Source organism: Branchiostoma belcheri, unplaced genomic scaffold (genome assembly GCF_001625305.1).
Source record: "Branchiostoma belcheri isolate BF01 breed outbred unplaced genomic scaffold, Haploidv18h27 scaffold38, whole genome shotgun sequence".
Taxonomy (NCBI): domain Eukaryota; kingdom Metazoa; phylum Chordata; class Leptocardii; order Amphioxiformes; family Branchiostomatidae; genus Branchiostoma; species Branchiostoma belcheri.
In genome coordinates, this window is record NW_017803998.1 from 2,076,041 (window position 1) to 2,095,126 (window position 19,086).

Consider the following 19,086-nt stretch of genomic DNA (forward strand, 5'->3'; position numbering starts at 1 on the left):
TATCGTTTTTAATTGTTTTCCTTGCAACTTATGGTATATTTTTGCTCATTTAGCAACTGTTTTGCACGATTTACAGTATGGTTGAATTTTTTTTTTTGGAAATGGCCGAAAATTCATGCGCGCGCGGATGTCATCCATATAATCAAATCAACATGGCCTTAGTGGAAAATAAATAGAGTGGTAAACAGAGAGATTCACGATTATAATGAATAAAACAAAAAAGAAACGAAAAATCTAATGATTCAAATCTTAAACAATTCTTATTTTGTTTGCTAAACGTACATTCTTTTTTCTCCAATAGGAATACATCAACGTGAATGACCTGAGCCTGGAACATAACAAGCGGTACATCGTGTGTATCCACGCCCAGGAGACCTCCATCACGTACGAGAAGTGGGTAGAAACGCTGCCGGAGACGGCCGTCTGTAGCAGCGGGGTGACGGTGGACGTGACTCCGCCCAACGCTGATGCTGCCGACGTTTGGATTGGCTCCAACGACAAATCCAACTATCAGGTAGACAATCAATCAATCATAAACTTCCTACTATAATATTATCATAATATAGAGATAGAGGCTGCTTCTATGTCACGGATTCAAGACGTTTCAACCACAATCGTTAATTTTGTTTTCTTTTTTTTTTTACTGTCTTTCTTTTTTAGGTGTCAACGACTGAAATGTTTATTCAGTGGGATGAGTTTGTGGATGTTGAAGAACATCATGCTTCTATGCATCATTCTGGGATCGAGCACTACGAATATGCAATCGGTAAGAAATAAATCAATTTTCTCTACATGACTTGACTATGATTTACTGTGTAAAAGCAGATGATGATGTTTCATTGATACATTGAACCTCAACTTGTTGAAAAAAGCTATAATAATAATACTTTTCCGCAGGTACAATTGCTGGTGGTTCAGATATCCAGAGCTGGACAGACGTCGGTATAACAGACCACGTCACTCTGCATGGACTTAGGCTACAACATGGCTGGTCGTACTACGCAACAGTCAAAGGTACAAAGCGTAGTAGCACCCTTGTGACTTGATCATAATGACTATATCAAATTCTATAAACCATGCAAGCTGCTACATGCTTGATAATGGCTTCAGAATGATCTGTACCTATTTTACTGTGAATCCTTACATTGTTTTGTGTGGCTGAGTTGAGTTTGTGTGTCTGTCAGAGTAGCAACGGCTGTATGGAGGGTTGGACATGGTTTTGACGACTCATAAGAAGGTGACCAGCTTGAAGGTAACCTCGGAAGTAAAAAAATAATTGTTTTCGTTTTTCATCAGCTGTGGATTTTGTCGGACTGTCGACCAGCAAAGGTTCCCAGAGAGTGACCGTTGACACCACACCTCCACTGAAGTCGGACACTCACATCAACGTGGGGGGCAGTTTTCACTACAGTTCATCATCGGCGTCTGCAAGGTATGATATCTCTACATGACTGTCTCTTCAAATTCAGCACGGATCGTAGATTATTTCTCCGACTTCAGGTGGTATTTTGTGGATTTAAGACCTTCAAATCACCCCATTTCCTGTGTCTGACCTGTTAACCTCCTTTTCTTCTGCCTGTCAATTTTCCATAGCATACCAATGAATTTGAGGTAACCGTGATCTCTTGCCATTGCAGCTGGGAGGGTGTGTTCTACGACACAGAGAGCGGAGTGTCGTTCTTTGAGTGGGCGGTCGGCTCCAGGGCGGGTCATGCCGACATCTACCCCTTCACTAGGGTGGAGGAGACGGAGGCTCAGACAGATGAGAACAGTCCTCTTCAGCTGCATGAAGGGCATGAGTATTATGTTTCCGTCAAGGTATGTAATACTATACTATTTTATCTAATACATAAAACTGGCACAGTTACACACATTATTCAGGCCCCAATGATATTTACTAATGGGTAAAATTAGAATTTTTTCACCCTTTGGATTGTCGAATCATCACCAACATGATCCTTTTGGTTTTCCTTTTTTTTCACATACTAGTAGGCGCATAGGTACTGTAATCATAGTAATCATACAGCTAATATCTAAATTTAAAAACGTTGTGAGGTCTTCAGCCTTGATAACTTCTCCTTTGACGACCTCCAGGCCTATAACGGAGCCGGGCTGATGACTATGGCGACGTCCTGGGCCGTGGTTGTGGAGACGTCCCCGCCTGAGGCCGGGAATGTGTACGACGGACCCACGAGTGGCGCCGTGAACGACATAGACTATCAGGACGACGTCACGACCATCCACGCCCACTGGGACGGTTTCCACGACCCCCATTCTGCCGTGGTGAGCTACACGTGGAGCGTCGGGGTGTGTGCCGGATGTAGCGACATTCTGGCTCCACAGAACGTCGGGATTCTTCAAGGTAACATCAATTTTATATGTATCTTGCATGGATTTAAGTTTGCAAGTTATTGGCAACGCCTTAGGGGCGGAGACGTCACATGTAGCGACGTCCTCCCAGTCACGTTTCCCCGCCAGGTAGCTTACGGGATGTTTTTTTTTTCGTTTTGCCCGTTAACTACTCCGTGGGGCATTAATGATATGATGATTAATGATATGATGATTAATATTAATTCAATGTAAAAAAACACAAAGGGAAGCTTTATTCATTCATCAATGTTTGTGCGTCTTTTTTTTAATGGAAAATGAATAAAAATGTACCTCTTATACGTTTGAAACAAGATTGAGTATCTTTGTTTTTTCTCCACAGCTGCGCGTGTGGACGCCCTTCAGCTGACCCCAGGAGAGACGTACTACGTGACGGTGACGGCGTGTAACGCTGCCGACCTCTGCACCACCGTGTCGTCTGACGGAGTCATCCCCGACGACTCCCCGCCTGTCGCCGGGAGAGTCCTGGATGGGGCTCAGGGAGAGGAGGCCTCCTACCAGGCATCAACGTAAGTACAGTCCACACAGCAATTAACAATGACACTGTAAGATTAGAATTATGCTATAGAACATTCCAGTTTTGTTGCCCAGAAATTGTATTGGATGACTGTAACAAGTATTGCAGGCTCTGTCCTTGGTGCTGAAACATTGGTTAGATGCAGTGCAATCATCGGAAAGTTCCTTTTTTTGCCAACAGAAACAGTTGCATTTTGTAGATGAAAAGTTGCATTTGCCAATGGCGATAAATGTCAGGTAAGCCTGGCAATGCTTACTTTGGGCATTTGATGATTTAGGTAACCATTATCAGACCTACCTGGGGTAAGATATGCAAGGCTTACCCCACAAAAAGGGAAATTTACCCATGGTGAATACAGTTGAATGTTCCTGTTGGCGGAAATGTATATTACACAATGCAGTCATGTACTCTACTACATGTATTTGCATGTGCTTTTTCAATCTGTTTACTGTCAAATGCTATGTTTTCTGCTCTCTGCATCATTGTATTTTCTTTTCTTCAACATCAGGAGCAGTTTGGCTGCCCACTGGTACGGGTTCAATGACCCCCATTCTGGACTGGCCTACTATGAATGGCGCGCTGGTACTACACCGGGCGGAAGTAACATCCTGGGACTAACACGGGTTAGTACACTTCTCTACCGCTTTTGGTGTTTGTTACTTCTAGGTACTAAAGTATTGTTTTGTGTGGCTGAAATCATTGGTTGGTTTGTTCGAATTGTTTTGGCTTCATTGTGGGTGGGAGGTGATTTTGGCAGTTCATTGATGGGGAGGCCACCCGAAGGTGACCCAGCGCATGTCTTCGGAAAGTGGTGTAATACCCGATTGTATGTCATCATACAATCCCTCCGCAGTTCCTGGTGAACGTGAAGGTCACGATAACACTGAATACCTCGCACAAGTCTGGAAGCTATGATTTCTCAAAGGCTGAACAAGATGTTGATTGTAGTATAATGATTTACGTGTTGCATTGCTTTACAGCTCCACCTGACGAATGTAGCTGTGAAGACAGGACTCTCCCTTCCTGTCAACACCCTGATCTACGTCACAGTGAAGGCATACAACCGTGTGGGGATGTCTGTAGAGACCACATCCAACGGTAAAAAATAGCCATTTATATCCAGCCAATAGACACAGTTGGATGCTTTCGTTTCCATGAAGCTGGTGTGTTACGCCGAAGAGCGGGTATACCGGCTATACCGATACAGAAATTTCTTGAACGTGAGCGAATCGATGTATTTAACCATTTTTGTCACCATATCAAAATATTCAGCCTTTTTCAATTGCACCAAACACACATACACAAGTAAAACAAATTGCGTTCTACACCTACATGTACGAAAATTGTTAAAATCTGTCAAATATCTGGTCACTCAGTAGCGGAAGCCTTTAGTGGAAAGGGGTGTAAGATTCATACGCCAAAGATGACCCGAAAAACGTATACGTACTGTTTATTTAATGTTGCCAGGGTTCCGAGTGGACACCTCTGCACCGACCGTGACGACAGCCGTGCACTTTGACCACACCCACGGTTCCTTCGTGAGTGGAACACAAACATGGCGGTCTGGTGTGAAGATAAAATGGCGGTTTGACGACAGCGAGAGTCTGGTGGTGGATCAGCACGTCTCTCTGTCCAACCATCACGGAGCGGAGGTCGCCAACATAAAGGTGTGTAAAACAACAATACTAGACAAAATACATATGGCTTCATCAGGTAGAATGTTTTCCGAACTAGGCAGCGGAAAACTCTGACTACTTTTTCTAACCCTATAATGGTTTTAAAAGACGTCAAAGTAAAAGGCTTTTTTAAATTATTAAAATTATTATAGAAAATCTGGAATCAAATTATCAAGATTAATTTTAACTCCTTGGGGTACGAAGTGTAAAGCGCAGAAGTCAGAACAGTGACTAATAAATTACTATTTTATCAATGTTTTATGTACTATTTTTTCCATGCAATAGTTACATACATCTATACATGATACTTAGCTGTGACTTTGATATTTTTCAGCTCAATGGCACAGTGTATGAGTACACGTTCACCGAGCTCGCACTGGATGATGGGAACAACTACGTTGCAAAGGTGATCGGGTGTAACAACGCAAGGCTCTGCACGGAAACCATAACTGGATCTCTACTGGTAAGCAAAAGACTAAAGTACACATTATCACATTTGTCGTATGAACGTTGTACAATCGCAAACTGAGGACATTTTCTGATTAGTTTTGCATTAAGTGGTACCAAACACTATTTTCTCACAGAAAAGACTGTTTTAACTTAAAATATCATAGATTTGTTATTGGTTGTTTCTGTCAAAGCCTCCTTGACAATTTATGTCAAAGCAAAAGCGACTAATATGACTGCACATTTAGAAATTATTTCTAACGTGTCCTTCATAATACAATAAACAGAAAGTCTTTCTTGTTATATTTGACTAAGAGATGATATAAAGAATGACAAATCATAGAAAAAGCAGTTGTCGTCTTCACTGGGATCTTTAAAGAAGACAGCATTGTGCTCATTTCATACTGGGACTGTCCTGTCCTGTGTTGTTGTTTTTTTTTTTTTCAATTTTTAATTTCATCTTTTTTTCATTTTCTTATTAATTTTCATTTTCTTAATAATTTTTTATTCTTTTGCATCCAGGTGGACTCTTCCAAGCCACTGACCGGACACTTCGCCATTAACACGACCCACGCCGCCCGGCTGACCAGGCACAGGGACAGCTGGATGACCTACGATAACAGCGGAACTCCGACCCTGAAGCTGGCCTGGCTCGGCTTCAGTGACTACCACTCTGGGATAGACAGACTCATGGTGGCAGTCGGGACTGGGTTCTACGGAAGGGACAAGACTCTGGTAAGACCTCTGTTAAACAAGCATCAGCAATAGAAACAATGCCCACGTTGTTGTGAAATCTGATTTACAAGCGGGTTGCCAAATTTGCATATTTGTGAGATAATTTGTATATTCGGGAAATACCACATGCGCCCACTACCAGATTAGGTAATTAGGGACAAAACTCTGGTAAGACCTGACTCAGTGGCTTCTACGAAGTTAAATTATGCATGCCCTAACACTGTGCTTTTTTGCAATATTGCCTTTCCGTAGAATGGTGCACCACAGGTTCTAGCTCACGGAAACACGAATGGTGACCAGGAGGACGACGAAGGTTATGTCCACACAGGGACGGTACAGCTGTCAAGCGCAGTGTCTGACTACAGCACTCTGTACATCTCCCTATGGGCCATCAACGGGGTAACTTCAGAATCCTTGTTACTTCGGGTACAGAAGTATTGTTTTGGGTGGCTGAGTAAGGATTTTGTCCATCTGTTTGAAGTGCTAATCCATTGCATGTGGGTGGGAGGTGATTCTACCACTTGATTGACAGGGAGGTCATCCTAAAGTTGATCTAGCATCCACGTGCGGAGGAATTTAGGAAGTGGTGTAATACCCGATTTACATTACATCATGACCCCTTCATAGTTCCAATACATTCACGAGTATGCAAAACATTTCCCGGAGGTCTGTGACCTGGAAACTTACAAAAACCTGGAAACTTACAAAAACCTGAAATACTTCTCAGAAGTCTGAAATATCTGATTTTTTTTAGTTAAAGTTATATTTATACATTTGAATTCCAAGCATCACACACCTTCAGATTGTGAACCATAATATAAACCTCTACCACATTTACGACCATTACATATTTGTGAAAGGTAAAGAGTAACAGATTTTATTTATTTTCACAGGCGGGGTTGGCCAGTACCGTGGCACATTCAGCTTTTGAGGCGGTCCCTGCCTCTGGATCTACTGGTAAATTGACGCTGGTGCGTCGGTGCGACGCACACTCCTGCTACGGACATTGTATCTGTGCACCCTTCAACCAGAACTGTGCCCGGCCTAGCGGAAATACCTGCACACAAGGTACTTTTCTACGAGATGTACCATTTCAGTTTCTACTTACATCACACACAAATAATAAGCACAACTAATCATGATGTTTCATGTTGTCGACATTGACAATTACTAGAGTCATAATTCATTGACATTATTGTCTGTTCCTAGCCGATTCGAGCTACTCCACTATCGAAGTTTATGACAAAACCGACTACAGCCTCCTGACCAATGGGGACACGTCTGACGCCTCCTTCACCTACTCCACATGCGCACTGGCGGCCAACTGGAGGGAGGCTACAATAGGGTCTGCCGGGAGACCGTACAGATACGAGTGGAGCGCTGGGATTAGTGTAAGTACGATATCTTGTCCGTTTAGGAGGCAATTTGGGTCTTCAAGAATATGATGTGGTTCACAGTACATGTACAGGAGTTTCTTGAAATCATTGGTTGCTACTAATCTGTTTCAACTGTAAATGTGATTCATGATACGTTCTCTAATTTTATATTTTATGTCTGATTTTTGCCACATCCTCCAGGGACAAACGGTTGGTTCCGGGTTGTTCGATCTTGTGTACGACCGTGTCTGGTATGATGTAGGTCTGGAGACCAGCGCTGTTCTCACCCTTCCAGTTGGAAGTACGTTCTCACCAAATGAAACTTTTAGTATCCTTGAAATAATCATATAACACTGGTATTTCATAGTCGGTTATAGAATATGTCAGACAAAATAAATGCTAGTTTTATGTAACTATAAAGGTGATCACGAACCGTTTTAGCTCCAACGAGCTATAAAATTTGAGCTACTCTTCCATTGGTCATAACAGAGAAGAATGTAGATTCAATGTACAGTCACTCTATTCACAGGTTCATTGTGCCAGGGAAACTTCAGCTGCTTTTTGACAAGTACAATGGATAGTGGACCATTGCTTAAGGTCCAATCCTAAGGACTACGAAACTTTTCTTCAGTGAGATTTGAGCCCATGACTTCTTGTTCCAGGGGCAGGTCCACTAGCAATGGTATGTGCACAGTGAATACCAGCGTAGGAACTTGTTTGATGTACAAATTATACCATGCTTCTAATTATTTACAACTACTCTCGATCCCAAGCATCCCTGGAGCCTGGTGTTACCTACGTGTTCTATGTGAGAGCCTGGTACACCGACAACATCTACAGGGACTTCCAGTCTAACGGAGTGAGAGCTGATCAAACTCCACCAAAGAGATCAAGTTCGAGGAAGGTCAGTGCATCGTGAACTTAATACTTAGTCCTAAAATGTAGGATTCGTAGCATTGTGTTAATCATAAAGTCGCCAAATTCATTGAACGTGATTGTGTATGAATGGTGTTCAGCACCAAGGACAGGTGTGTTTGTGTGTGAACAGTGTTCAGCACTAATAACAGGTATTTAATGTGTGGGTAATGTTCAGCACCAAGGACAGGTGTGTTTTACCATGTTAAGTTACAGTTTATTATTCAATCAACAAAATCATACAAAAGCAGGGAATGCTGCATGCATCCCTGAATTGCGTAACTGATTTTTACAATAAGTTAAAAAACCAAGACAGGACAGGTACACAGAAAAACACACTATATACAAATATGTACAAACACCATTCACTCTGCTATATGCATGCAAATAGCAGGCATAGGTTTTCAGATACATGTATCAGCCATTGTCACTGGCATTGAAGAGTCTTACTGCGCAGTGAATGAAGGACTGTTTCAGGCGCAGGGTCCTCGCTTTGGGCAGAGTGAACGTGTTGCTGTTCCTAAGCTGTCTCCCTGTAGCCGTTGCACGTTCAGGGGGAACAAGGTCGTGCAGAGGGTGATCAGGGTTCAGCATAGCTTTGAATAGATTTACTGCTGCTGACTCCCTTCTTTCCTTCAGGGTAGGTAGGTTTGGAACCGCCCGTCTACCACCACAGGAGATTATACGTAGGGCACGTTTCTGGACGCGTTCCATACTGGCGGACTGTTCTTCATTGCACCCAACCAGCAGGACGTGTCCATACTCCAGGACGGGACGAATCAATGACAAATACACCTGAACCAGATCAACAACACTCATGCCTTGCTTGGTCAATAATCTCAGATAGTGTAGCCTACTGGAGGCCTTTGAAACGGTAGACTTCACATGATCTTGGAAGGAAAGTTTACTGTTGTTTGTGTGTTGATAGTGTTCAGCACCAATAACAGGTATTTAGTGTGCGGGTAATGTTCAGCACCAAGGACAGGTGTGTTTGTGGAAAGTGTTTAGCACCAAGGACAGGTGTGTTTGTGTGTTGATAGTGTTCTGGACCAAGGACAGGTGTATTTGCGGTTTGTACTATAGTCCACTGGTTGTGGTGTGTGTTTAACTCCCGAACTCTTTCCCGAATACTAAAAAGAGTATGTAGGATTTTCAAATCTTTGATATGACTCGGGTAGAGACTAAACTGACTCCCAGCTCTTTGCTAATGAATGTTTGGTTTTGCTGCAGATCAAAGACCTGACGTCCACATCAGACGAACACGATATTGAGTACATGGCCCAAACAAACAGCCTGAGCGCCAGCTGGGAGTATGTCTTCCTGGACGCCATCAATGATGGGAACGACCGTCATTTCCAGCGCTTTGAGTTGGCTCTGGGCACCTACCCTGGAGGTAAGATAGTAACTGTGAATCTTACTTGTAATGATTCAGATTCATGTCCAAAGATACTAAAATTAACTGAAAATAGTAGGTATTGTTTGTATGTGCGTGTGTATATTGTGCGTCCTTACAGTTGAGTAAAACGTGAGTGGGGGAAATATATAACCACAGACCACAAATGCCACACACTAGAAGTTAGGTCTCAGAAGCTGTAAACCGGGATGCCAGAGGACAATGCTTGCATAAATATACTATTATTAGAGAAATAATCAATATACTAGTAACAAGAATTTAGTTAATACCAAAAACTAAAAAAAAGAAAAGGTTTCACCAAGTGTGGAATATTAGTTTTGAAACGTTCCTCTTGATTAAAATAACTTCACCTTTCGACAAACTAACCTACAGGAGAAGACGTGAAGAGGTTTGCGGATAACGTGGTCTCCGGGACCGCCACGTCCCACACCTTCACGGGCCTGAGCCTGCAGTCAGGCAGGACGTACTACACCTCCGTACGGCCGTACAACTTCGCCGGACTGCACAGTACCTTCCACAGCGACGGTGTCATGGTGGACACGGTGGCACCGACACCAGGGGTCGTCTTTGATGGAAGGGGTATGAAAAATATCTTTCTATACATTGAAGCATCCATATACTGTGGCAAACCGTCTGTTGCTGGTCTTTTTAGATATATATCATAAAAATGTGTTTGAATCTCAAAATCGGACTATACAGCCACAGCAGGTATAAGCTATAATAAATGTTCAGAGGCATCAACAGTAGTCCAAAGTGCTCAGTCCAACAATAATCTACACTCTGTTGCAACAGTACAGCAACTATACTTTACAGTATATTTAGTCACCTCTTATTTTTGGAGTACAAATAATTCTTTGAAACCTTACAAACTGACTTATAACAATATTAGCAGAAATGGGTGCAATGCTGTAATGCTGTAATCAGTAGTAAATTTAGTAGTTTACAGTACAGATATAATATAGACATTATTGTTGGTTTGCTAAAGGATGTAATCTGAAATAAACCTAATTAAATCCTCTTACAAACAGGTCCTGGTGATGAGACCTACACTTCAAGTTCAACCATCGTGTCTGCGTTTTGGCACGGGTTCAACGACCTGGACTCGGGCATAGACAAACATTTCTGGTGCATTGGAGAAACCAACAGCCAATCAGAGTGTAACGTCATGGACTGGACCGACACCGGATTGGTCCAGGAGCGAACCGTCACACTTTCAAACAGTCTTACAAGTGGTGAGAACGTTAAGGTTTTTTTCTTGATTTTAATTTAAGACGTTTAATGTATAGAGCAGTTCAAATGTCCATTTCTGTAGACCTTGGGGTAAACAGGTATGGAGGCATGTTAGCACCTTAAAGTTAATAACATTAGGTATCGGATAACCATCTCAAGATTCAAGTCATTGACAATTTAGCACCTATATTGTCTTCAAATTGACCCCATACAATCAGAAATGTTCATCGTCATCTCATGTTTGCCACAAACAGGCTATCATTGTCCTCTATTGTTTAGTCTAGTCATCGGTGCTTTATGTTGTGCCCCACCCCCCAATCCACAACAAATTCCTGCAAGCTCTCCCTCTCCTGTCCTCAAAGATTTTGTTTGGCCGAGAACTTATGAGTGAAATCCATGATTATACAAACCACACTTTCAGTACCCAGGACAGGAATATCTTCAAGTCCTAAATGACACTGGGCAGCTTGTTCATTGAACCAATGTTTTGTATCAGGACAACGTTATTACAACAAAGTGAAGGGTCAGGACGCCGCCGGGCACCAGTCACCAGTCGCCGTGTCTGACGGGTTCCTTGTGGACACCTTCCCGCCGATCCCAGAGGCCAACCTGCAGATAGGGGAAAACCTGCTCCTCAATCCGTCATTTGAAGACACAGTAGCCGGTGGAGCAGGTGACAATCTTTGAATTCTATCTTTAAAGATAATTAAATCTTATGTAGTAGTTTAATGCATAATTGGAAAATAAGTTGAATTTTACCCTTACCCTTATTACCCTTTCATCTGTTCACCTGTACTTAGCCCGATAGGGAATGAATGTACAATAAAGGTTATTATTATTATTATTATCAATTTTGCCATACAATTGAAGTTACGTAAAATAGAGACACTGTAATAGTGTTTGGCAAAATTCTGATTGAAAAATATTTGCAGTGGTTTCAGGTTTGTAGTTTTTGGACTGATCTTAAACTAATTACACGGTTGATATGTGGTTTTGTAGTGCTGTGTTACATACAGTTGTTTCAATCACAAACACCACAGACTCAATTTTCTATCTTCCAAATTGCTATATAACATACTGATACAAATTACTAGTAGTTTCTATAATCATAAAGAGTATCTCTAAGATGATGAAAAAGGTTAACACTCTTCTGTTTCTTGAAGGTTGGGTACTTGAAGCTGGATCTGTGGCAGAACAGATCTCCTCCTTACCCACTGACGACTTCCAGACCAAACATGGACGTTCTCATCTCCTCTTACATGGCACCATGTCTCAGACCTTCACCACTGTGGCAGGTAAGTCATACGTAACACGAATGCTGATTGGTTGGTTGGTAACCAATCAGCATGTACAGAGTATCCCTCAATGGGAAGACTGACAAATTGTAAGCTGAATACTGATTGGCCAAGCTGATGACCAGTACGAATAACCAACCAGAGTAGTGGATATAAATTGTGAGAAAGTCAGTATATAGTATGGTTAGTATAATATATGCTACATATTCCTTTTTTTATACTTTTTTGCATTGTGAGAGTTATATAGCATACCTACACTGAGAGTTACTTGTAATCAGTTTCATGTCAATTTCTTTCTATCTTTACTTTCTATGAACAGGCCAAGAATACCGCATCACATTTTTCGCCAACCAAGATCTGACCACGGACGTCCCCCGTCTGACCCAAGAAGGTCTGCTGACGGCCCCAGGTCTTCATCAGGTGTTCAAACTGCGGAACAGACAGGTGTCCACTGTCGACACCACCTCTACAGAACAGTGGGACACCTGGCAGAAACAAATCTTCTACTTCACTGCGGCCGGCACCGGCTCAACTGTCACCGTCCAGTCTGTTGGGACGAAGGCAGGGATTTCACTGGATAACTTTAAGGTAGGAAACCGTTTTCTGTTCTTACTTTTACATTGCCGCCATCCATGAGTTTTCCTTTTCATGGCTGCAGTGTTAATACTTCTGAGATGGAAGTATTGTTTTTGGTGGAGCTGGTTTAGGAGGAGTTTGTATGTATCTTGTCCTCAGCAGCAAGGAGTGGGAGTGGGTAGAGGTTGGGTTTCAGTTGATTGACAGGGTTGTTACCCTGTAAGCCGTGGGATGTAGAATGTGGATGAAGTCGCCAGAAATGTGTACTGTTGTAATCATAGTACATGTATAAAACATAAACCAGGACCTGGTGTAATACCGGAAAAAGTTACATTTTACAATTCATTCCATGATGTGATTCAATCGGGTATTCCCTCAAGATCATACAGTACAATTCCAATACATTAACAAGTTTCCAATGCAGTCTAAAATGTATTGTCTTGGTTTTAAAAGGAATATTTTGTAACAAATGTGTCGTTCTAATAATCACGTTGTATGTATCAGAACAAATGGCGAATGCACGCGTATACATGTCTTTATTTTTCTCCTCGCCAGGTGGAGCCAGTGACCTACACCACCACCCACTTTAACTCCACGGCCGTGTATGAAGGCTACATCGACCTGACGGCCCAGACCCTGTCAGACTGGGGGTCGGTGTCGGCCAAGTGGAGCATGGTGGATCCTGAGTCTCCTATTGTGGACTACTCCTGGGCTATCGGCACTGCTAAAGGTATACTAAGTCTTATAATCTCTATCAAAGATTGCTGCGATAAACAATATGTATCATTCTTTAACCTAATCTACAGCCCGAACCTGTCGCGATTTTGAAATAGGTACTCAAATGTGCTGAAGGTTAAGGTTCAGTTCTACGACATATTAAAGCTAAAGCTGTCAATATGCATGTAGGATATTAGCAATGAATGGCAAGAAGAAGTCAAGAGTTTCATGCCACAATAAAGTAGTAGTAGTACATGTATTTGCAAATTAATGTCAAGTTGTTTCATTAATCTTAGTTGTGAATTTTTCACTGATTCTGCATATGTGGGGGACTGTTTCGACATCCAATTCAACCTTCCTGTCAGTCTGTGGTTACACAATTTCCACCATCACTTCCTGTTACTTTACTTTATTCAAATATCTATGGACACAAGTAAACTAACTGAACAAACACGCACAGACTGATTATGAATTAGTATTGATGTTTAATGTATTATATTTGATGTTTAATGTATAATATTTCATGTTAATGTTCATTATTGCAATTTGTTTTGTATTGAATAATGTGATCTGTATTCATATTGTGCATGTTGTGTTTGGGAGGACAACTTGTAAAGGTGTCAATGTTGTTTTGTCCTCCCTTCCACTTGTATATGTGGTGGTAAACTCAAATGAACTCAAATGAACAAATGATATTTCAAACTGTGTCCATTAGGTGGCACACAGCTGCAGCCCTTCAGAGCTATCGGAGTCCAGAACAGCGCACAGAACAGCGGTCTCTTCTTACATCATGGTTCCTACGTCCATGTGGTCGTCATGGCAACCAATGCAGCAGGGCTGTCTGCAGGTGAGCGTTTGTCACTGCGTGATGCCAGGATATAATACAGATATGGGGTCTTGGATAGTCTTATTGGTAATATAAAGTGTTATTTGTTATGTCAGTGTTAAGTGTGTCATGGCAGGAAGTAATGCCCTTATACGCCTATGTGGCCTTGAATACTCATAAAAGTTATTGGTAACAGAAAGTGTCATTAAATTTGTTATTTCAATGTCATGTCATGTCAGGAAATATATTCTGAACCTATGGGGCCTTAGATACGCACAAAAGTAATATAAAATATTATTAGTTATTATATTTTCATGACTTATTAGATGACTTTGCAATTGTTTGTAAACTGAATTGCAAGGGCATGTGTAAAAACAGCATAAGCAGTTTATTATTTATCACTACTATTTACAATAAACTTAAAAGTTTTTCTTGGCAAAAACTTCGAAGAAAAAAATTTAATCTGAATTTCTAATTCAAACCTCTTGGGACGTCATTGTGGTAGTCAATGATGACCATCTGTGTAGAATGAAGTTTATTGATTCATTTATTTATTTATTACAATTAACCACATACATAATATACATGTGGAACGGGTGCACCTAAGTGCACCTTTTCAAGGCCCAGTTTTCAAGGCCCACCATGCCCAAGTTAATTGTATCTCAATAATTGTACCTCAATATCTTTCTCTTCTTGTAGTTCTGTATTCTGAGCCTGCGCTGGTTGACCTGACTCCCCCTGTGATGGGAACAGTTCTGGACGGAGCCACGGGTGACGTGGACGTGGATTACCAGAACACTGACATCATCTGTGCCAACTGGCCTGACGTTAGTGATGAAGAGAGCGGTATCAACTACTGCGAATGGGCTCTGGGTGAGTGGCTAGTTAAAGGAGCACCATTATGGAAAACTTAAACTGTTCTCCAACTCAAAATTTGACTCACCAGAAATTTTCGACTGAATCACTCAGTCTTCCTCAGCTATCTGACCCAAATGCTGTGGACATGTGATTTTTCCCACGTGTGACGTCAGCAAAGGGTCAAAGGTTGTCTGAAGTCAACCGGGACGGGGGGCGATATCGACTTCAGACAACATTTGACCCTTTGCTGACGTCACACGTGGGAAAAATCACATGTCCACAGCATTTGGCACTAAAACGGGTTATATGAAGCGCACTTATTTTGCGGTACCACCACAAAATACTAGAATGTAAACGAAGTAACCAAGTAAACAAATAAACTTGGTTGACAGCTATGTTTCCAGCTTTTTGGACCCACTCGTAAGGTGTAATATTTTGGCACCTCCACTCCCCGGAGTGGCACTTATTTGCAATTGAGTGGGGTTGTGCATCTCTATTATAGTATAAATTGAAATGAATTGATAATACTGCATCTCTGTGTAGCTATGTGTTATCCAAAACTATAAATCTTAACTTTACAGGTACAACGCCGCATCTGGCCAACTTGATGAGGTTCACGACAACCAAAATAGCAGGAGACGGAAAATCCGCCTGTATTGACTCACAGTCGTTCATCGCTCATGGAACCAGGATTTTTGTCATTGTGCGGTGTCACAACCACGCCGGCCAGGTCAGTAGAAAAGAACAAAATCTACGTCATGTAACTCTCAACTTTGATAAACCAATCCTGACTGTCCAATATAATTAGCAGTTCAACCAATGAGAGGATCGCAATTAGTGGTTTGACCAATGAGGCATGTAGCTATATGTCCATCATTTACAATGTATTTGCAGCTTTTATGTTTTATTTTGGTTTTTCTACATTTTGAGGTGGGAAGGGCTATGGGATCAGTCTTTTCCTGAGAATGTCTTCTTAAAGATTTGTAAACACTCTCTGACAGGTGTTTTTACTAACAAGTCGTAAAGAAAAACACAAAATAAAATAAAAGTGTGTGCTGGGAAAGAGGCTATTACTTATACATGCTACATACACAGGCCATTTATTCAGTGCTTTTCGACTACATTGTAGGCCGGAATGCCATAGTCATTGCTTTATCGGAACAACAGACAATAAACCGGATAGTGTGTGTTAGTGGGTTATTGAATAAGTGAGTACATATATATAATGATTTGATATTTACCGTTGTTCCATTAAATCCTACAGTCTGCCACAGCCAGTTCAGACGGAGTTGTCCTGACCTCCGTGCCCCCCAGTATCGAGCACGCCTATGTGACGGTTGTGATCGAGCCGGTGACTCAGTACGCCCCCAGGAACCACTACCAGTACTCCCCGGACAAACTGCACATCGCGTGGGGAGGCTTCGAGGACCCGTCCGGCATCTATTACTACGAGGTAATGTTCTATTTCATACATTTAATTTTACAGGCAGCAACCCAGTTAACAAGAAAGCATAGATTTTATACATAATATCTATGTTAAATCTTCTATCAATTCTGTAGTACATGGTTAAATCTTCTATCATTTCTGTAGTAAATGGAAGGTTAAATCCTCTATCATTTCTGTAGTACATGGTTGAACCTTCTATCATTCCTGTAGTACATGGTTGAGGGCCCAGACTTCACCTCAGCATGGGAGGAGGTGCCCTGGACAGGAGAGCACACGGCGACCTTGACTGACCTGCAGCTCGTTCCCGGGGCCACCTACATCGTCAGTGTCCGGTCTGTGAACTTCCTTGGGATGCAGAGTGACTCTGTCTCCACGGAGGTCAACATCGCGGTTCAGGGGAGGCCTTCTGTCAGCGGTGGGTTTATTACAATTATGTGTGATCAATAGGCCATTTACCGCGTGTAATGACGGTACAGAAAATGTATGAAATGCTGCTTTCATAGATCTTCTGTACTCATCCTAGACTACTAGTGAATCCATTCAGATTGGTAACAAGTTGATCTGTTTGATTGGAGTATTCAGGAACTGATTTCTGAGAAAGACAGGCCCTTTTGACAAGTCCTTCAATTTGGCCTTCCTGTCAATTTACGGTTACACAATTTTGCTTTTTTTTAATCTCCTTAACTCAATTGTATTCGATTGTATAAATAGGGCCACACAAATGCAAATTGCAGAACCTCTTTCCATGGAATTCATAAAATGATCAGCGAGAAAATCTTACATGAACAGAACTGACAAGTATTAGTTTGGATATATGGGTGCAACAACAACCATCGTTTCAGTACTAGTCAATTAACCATGGACATGAGTTGGTGTAGCAAAATGTATAGATGCCTAGTATCAAAATGTTGTTGTTTCCTTCAGGTGGACTCCAGTTGTCCTGGGCAAGCTCAGATACAATGATGATTAAATGGCCTGGTGTGTTCCGGTCAGATAATGACGGTAAGTAACAGTCCTCAAACAGAAGCTTCAAACTAGAGGTTTTCCGATGCCTAACATTCACAATGCTCAAAATAAAGTTTTCTCTCAAAAACTGCCTTGAATTTTACATTTATCCTATATTCATCATTAAAAATTTAAGTTGAAGTTCATCTTGTCTCCGTTAGATTTTAGAGAATTTTCTGTGAAGTTAACCTTGAAATTTGTTATACAACCTCGAGTATAGTAAAGTTATTCCCAAAAAAGGAATGCTGGTGTGTTACCCTAAGGGGCAGTTATACGGTTTATACAAATACAGATGTAGATATAGATATACCAAACTTTATAAAACGAGTAGCAATAGGGATGGGTTTATCTACATATTTCATATTGTAATAAGCCCTGTACTATATTTTTCTATAGACCTGTACTACGAGGTATCAGTGGGTCTGGTGGAGGGTGGCAGTAAGGCGGGCCTTTGGTACGAGACCAAATATACCAACATGACTGTCTCCAACCTGGATTATACAAAGGTATGTATATGTTACAAGATTGAATATTATATACAATAACTGGCTATATGTTGATTTTCGTCATCATTTGAGACCTGTCCTATACATTTATCATCACCGATGAATGTTTTTGGACTAGTATTACGTTTTATATTTTTTTCGTTAAATTTTTTAGGTAATTTTGCTCCTATTCCTATGCCTTTCTGTTAAAAGCCTTGAAGCCTGATGCAATTTGTATATTGAGCTTCTTCTATGTATTATCTTGGCTGGTTCGTCTAGACAAAGTAAATTGACAACACATGGGTCGGGGGATGGGCAAGCAGAATAACAGGAGGTCTAAAGGTCAGACCCAGGAAATGGGGTGAACCTGAATATCTCAATACGGTCTGGAGCCGGCAGGAGTTAGTGGTCGACATGGGGGAATTCAGGAAGCTGAGGATTCCATACTTCCCGGAAGTCTAAGATCTCTGATTTCTTTTTGTTTATGCATTCCAGGAATATCACGTGGCCGTCAATGCCATAGACAATGCAGGGATGTACATCACTGCTACCGGGATTCTATCTCCTTAAAGTGAAGAAGACACAACTTTTGTGAAGACCTTGCTGTGCTGAAGACAATATAGTTGTTTTGATGATTTTTATAGAACGTGTGTGGTGTTGTTTTTCCTTCAATGCTTCAAAATTATGGATCATATAATTATCATGATGGCAGCCAGTTTGAATTTCTATCAGTCGAGTACCCAACACTAGCCTGGAGTCCAACCTTGTTAGCTTTGGTCTGCTTCACAAGACTGCCATGTTTATCAATATGCCATAAGCTGCTTTATCAACAGAATTTATATCTTAACTTTGTCAATTTACTTCACTGAAAAAATCCATGTATACAATTCTGAACAAAACTGTGTGTTGATATGACATGGCATCTGTTGCTTCAATTTGCCGTTAAAGATATTGCTGAATCAGAAAGCCAATAAGTCATAAGACCAAGTCACCATGATGATGTTGAATTGAAAATGAGTGAAGCTATGTTTTGGGCACTGAAAGAATGCTAATGTTACAGCTGATGAAGATTTTCTATAACTATGTGTTGTATTTTGTTGCCGAACACTGTCCATCTCTTACAGTGAAGTTCCACGTTCTTAGTGAATAATCTGTTCCATATACTTAATGTCGAAGTGT

The 19,086-nt window shown here is 41.4% G+C and overlaps 1 protein-coding gene across 1 annotated transcript in view; it reads left to right on the forward strand.

Moving 5' to 3' along the window:
• Positions 1-18,517, forward strand: part of LOC109476570 — a 39,465-nt gene extending 20,948 nt beyond the window's left edge. Inside the window, exons 35-66 of the mRNA XM_019777554.1 lie at positions 302-514; positions 661-766; positions 898-1,014; positions 1,297-1,432; positions 1,638-1,818; positions 2,095-2,362; positions 2,711-2,897; positions 3,414-3,528; positions 3,886-4,003; positions 4,373-4,572; positions 4,916-5,044; positions 5,551-5,763; positions 6,016-6,162; positions 6,657-6,831; positions 6,973-7,154; positions 7,341-7,440; positions 7,913-8,043; positions 9,285-9,447; positions 9,841-10,047; positions 10,497-10,700; positions 11,195-11,371; positions 11,862-11,993; positions 12,313-12,581; positions 13,125-13,299; positions 14,002-14,133; positions 14,812-14,985; positions 15,552-15,700; positions 16,235-16,423; positions 16,628-16,832; positions 17,342-17,419; positions 17,819-17,928; positions 18,403-18,517. Coding sequence (XP_019633113.1) covers positions 302-514; positions 661-766; positions 898-1,014; positions 1,297-1,432; positions 1,638-1,818; positions 2,095-2,362; positions 2,711-2,897; positions 3,414-3,528; positions 3,886-4,003; positions 4,373-4,572; positions 4,916-5,044; positions 5,551-5,763; positions 6,016-6,162; positions 6,657-6,831; positions 6,973-7,154; positions 7,341-7,440; positions 7,913-8,043; positions 9,285-9,447; positions 9,841-10,047; positions 10,497-10,700; positions 11,195-11,371; positions 11,862-11,993; positions 12,313-12,581; positions 13,125-13,299; positions 14,002-14,133; positions 14,812-14,985; positions 15,552-15,700; positions 16,235-16,423; positions 16,628-16,832; positions 17,342-17,419; positions 17,819-17,928; positions 18,403-18,477 — 5,157 coding nt within the window. The 3' untranslated portion in view covers positions 18,478-18,517. The remainder of the gene's footprint in view (positions 1-301; positions 515-660; positions 767-897; positions 1,015-1,296; positions 1,433-1,637; positions 1,819-2,094; positions 2,363-2,710; positions 2,898-3,413; positions 3,529-3,885; positions 4,004-4,372; positions 4,573-4,915; positions 5,045-5,550; positions 5,764-6,015; positions 6,163-6,656; positions 6,832-6,972; positions 7,155-7,340; positions 7,441-7,912; positions 8,044-9,284; positions 9,448-9,840; positions 10,048-10,496; positions 10,701-11,194; positions 11,372-11,861; positions 11,994-12,312; positions 12,582-13,124; positions 13,300-14,001; positions 14,134-14,811; positions 14,986-15,551; positions 15,701-16,234; positions 16,424-16,627; positions 16,833-17,341; positions 17,420-17,818; positions 17,929-18,402) is intronic.
• The last annotated feature ends 569 nt before the right edge of the window (positions 18,518-19,086 follow it).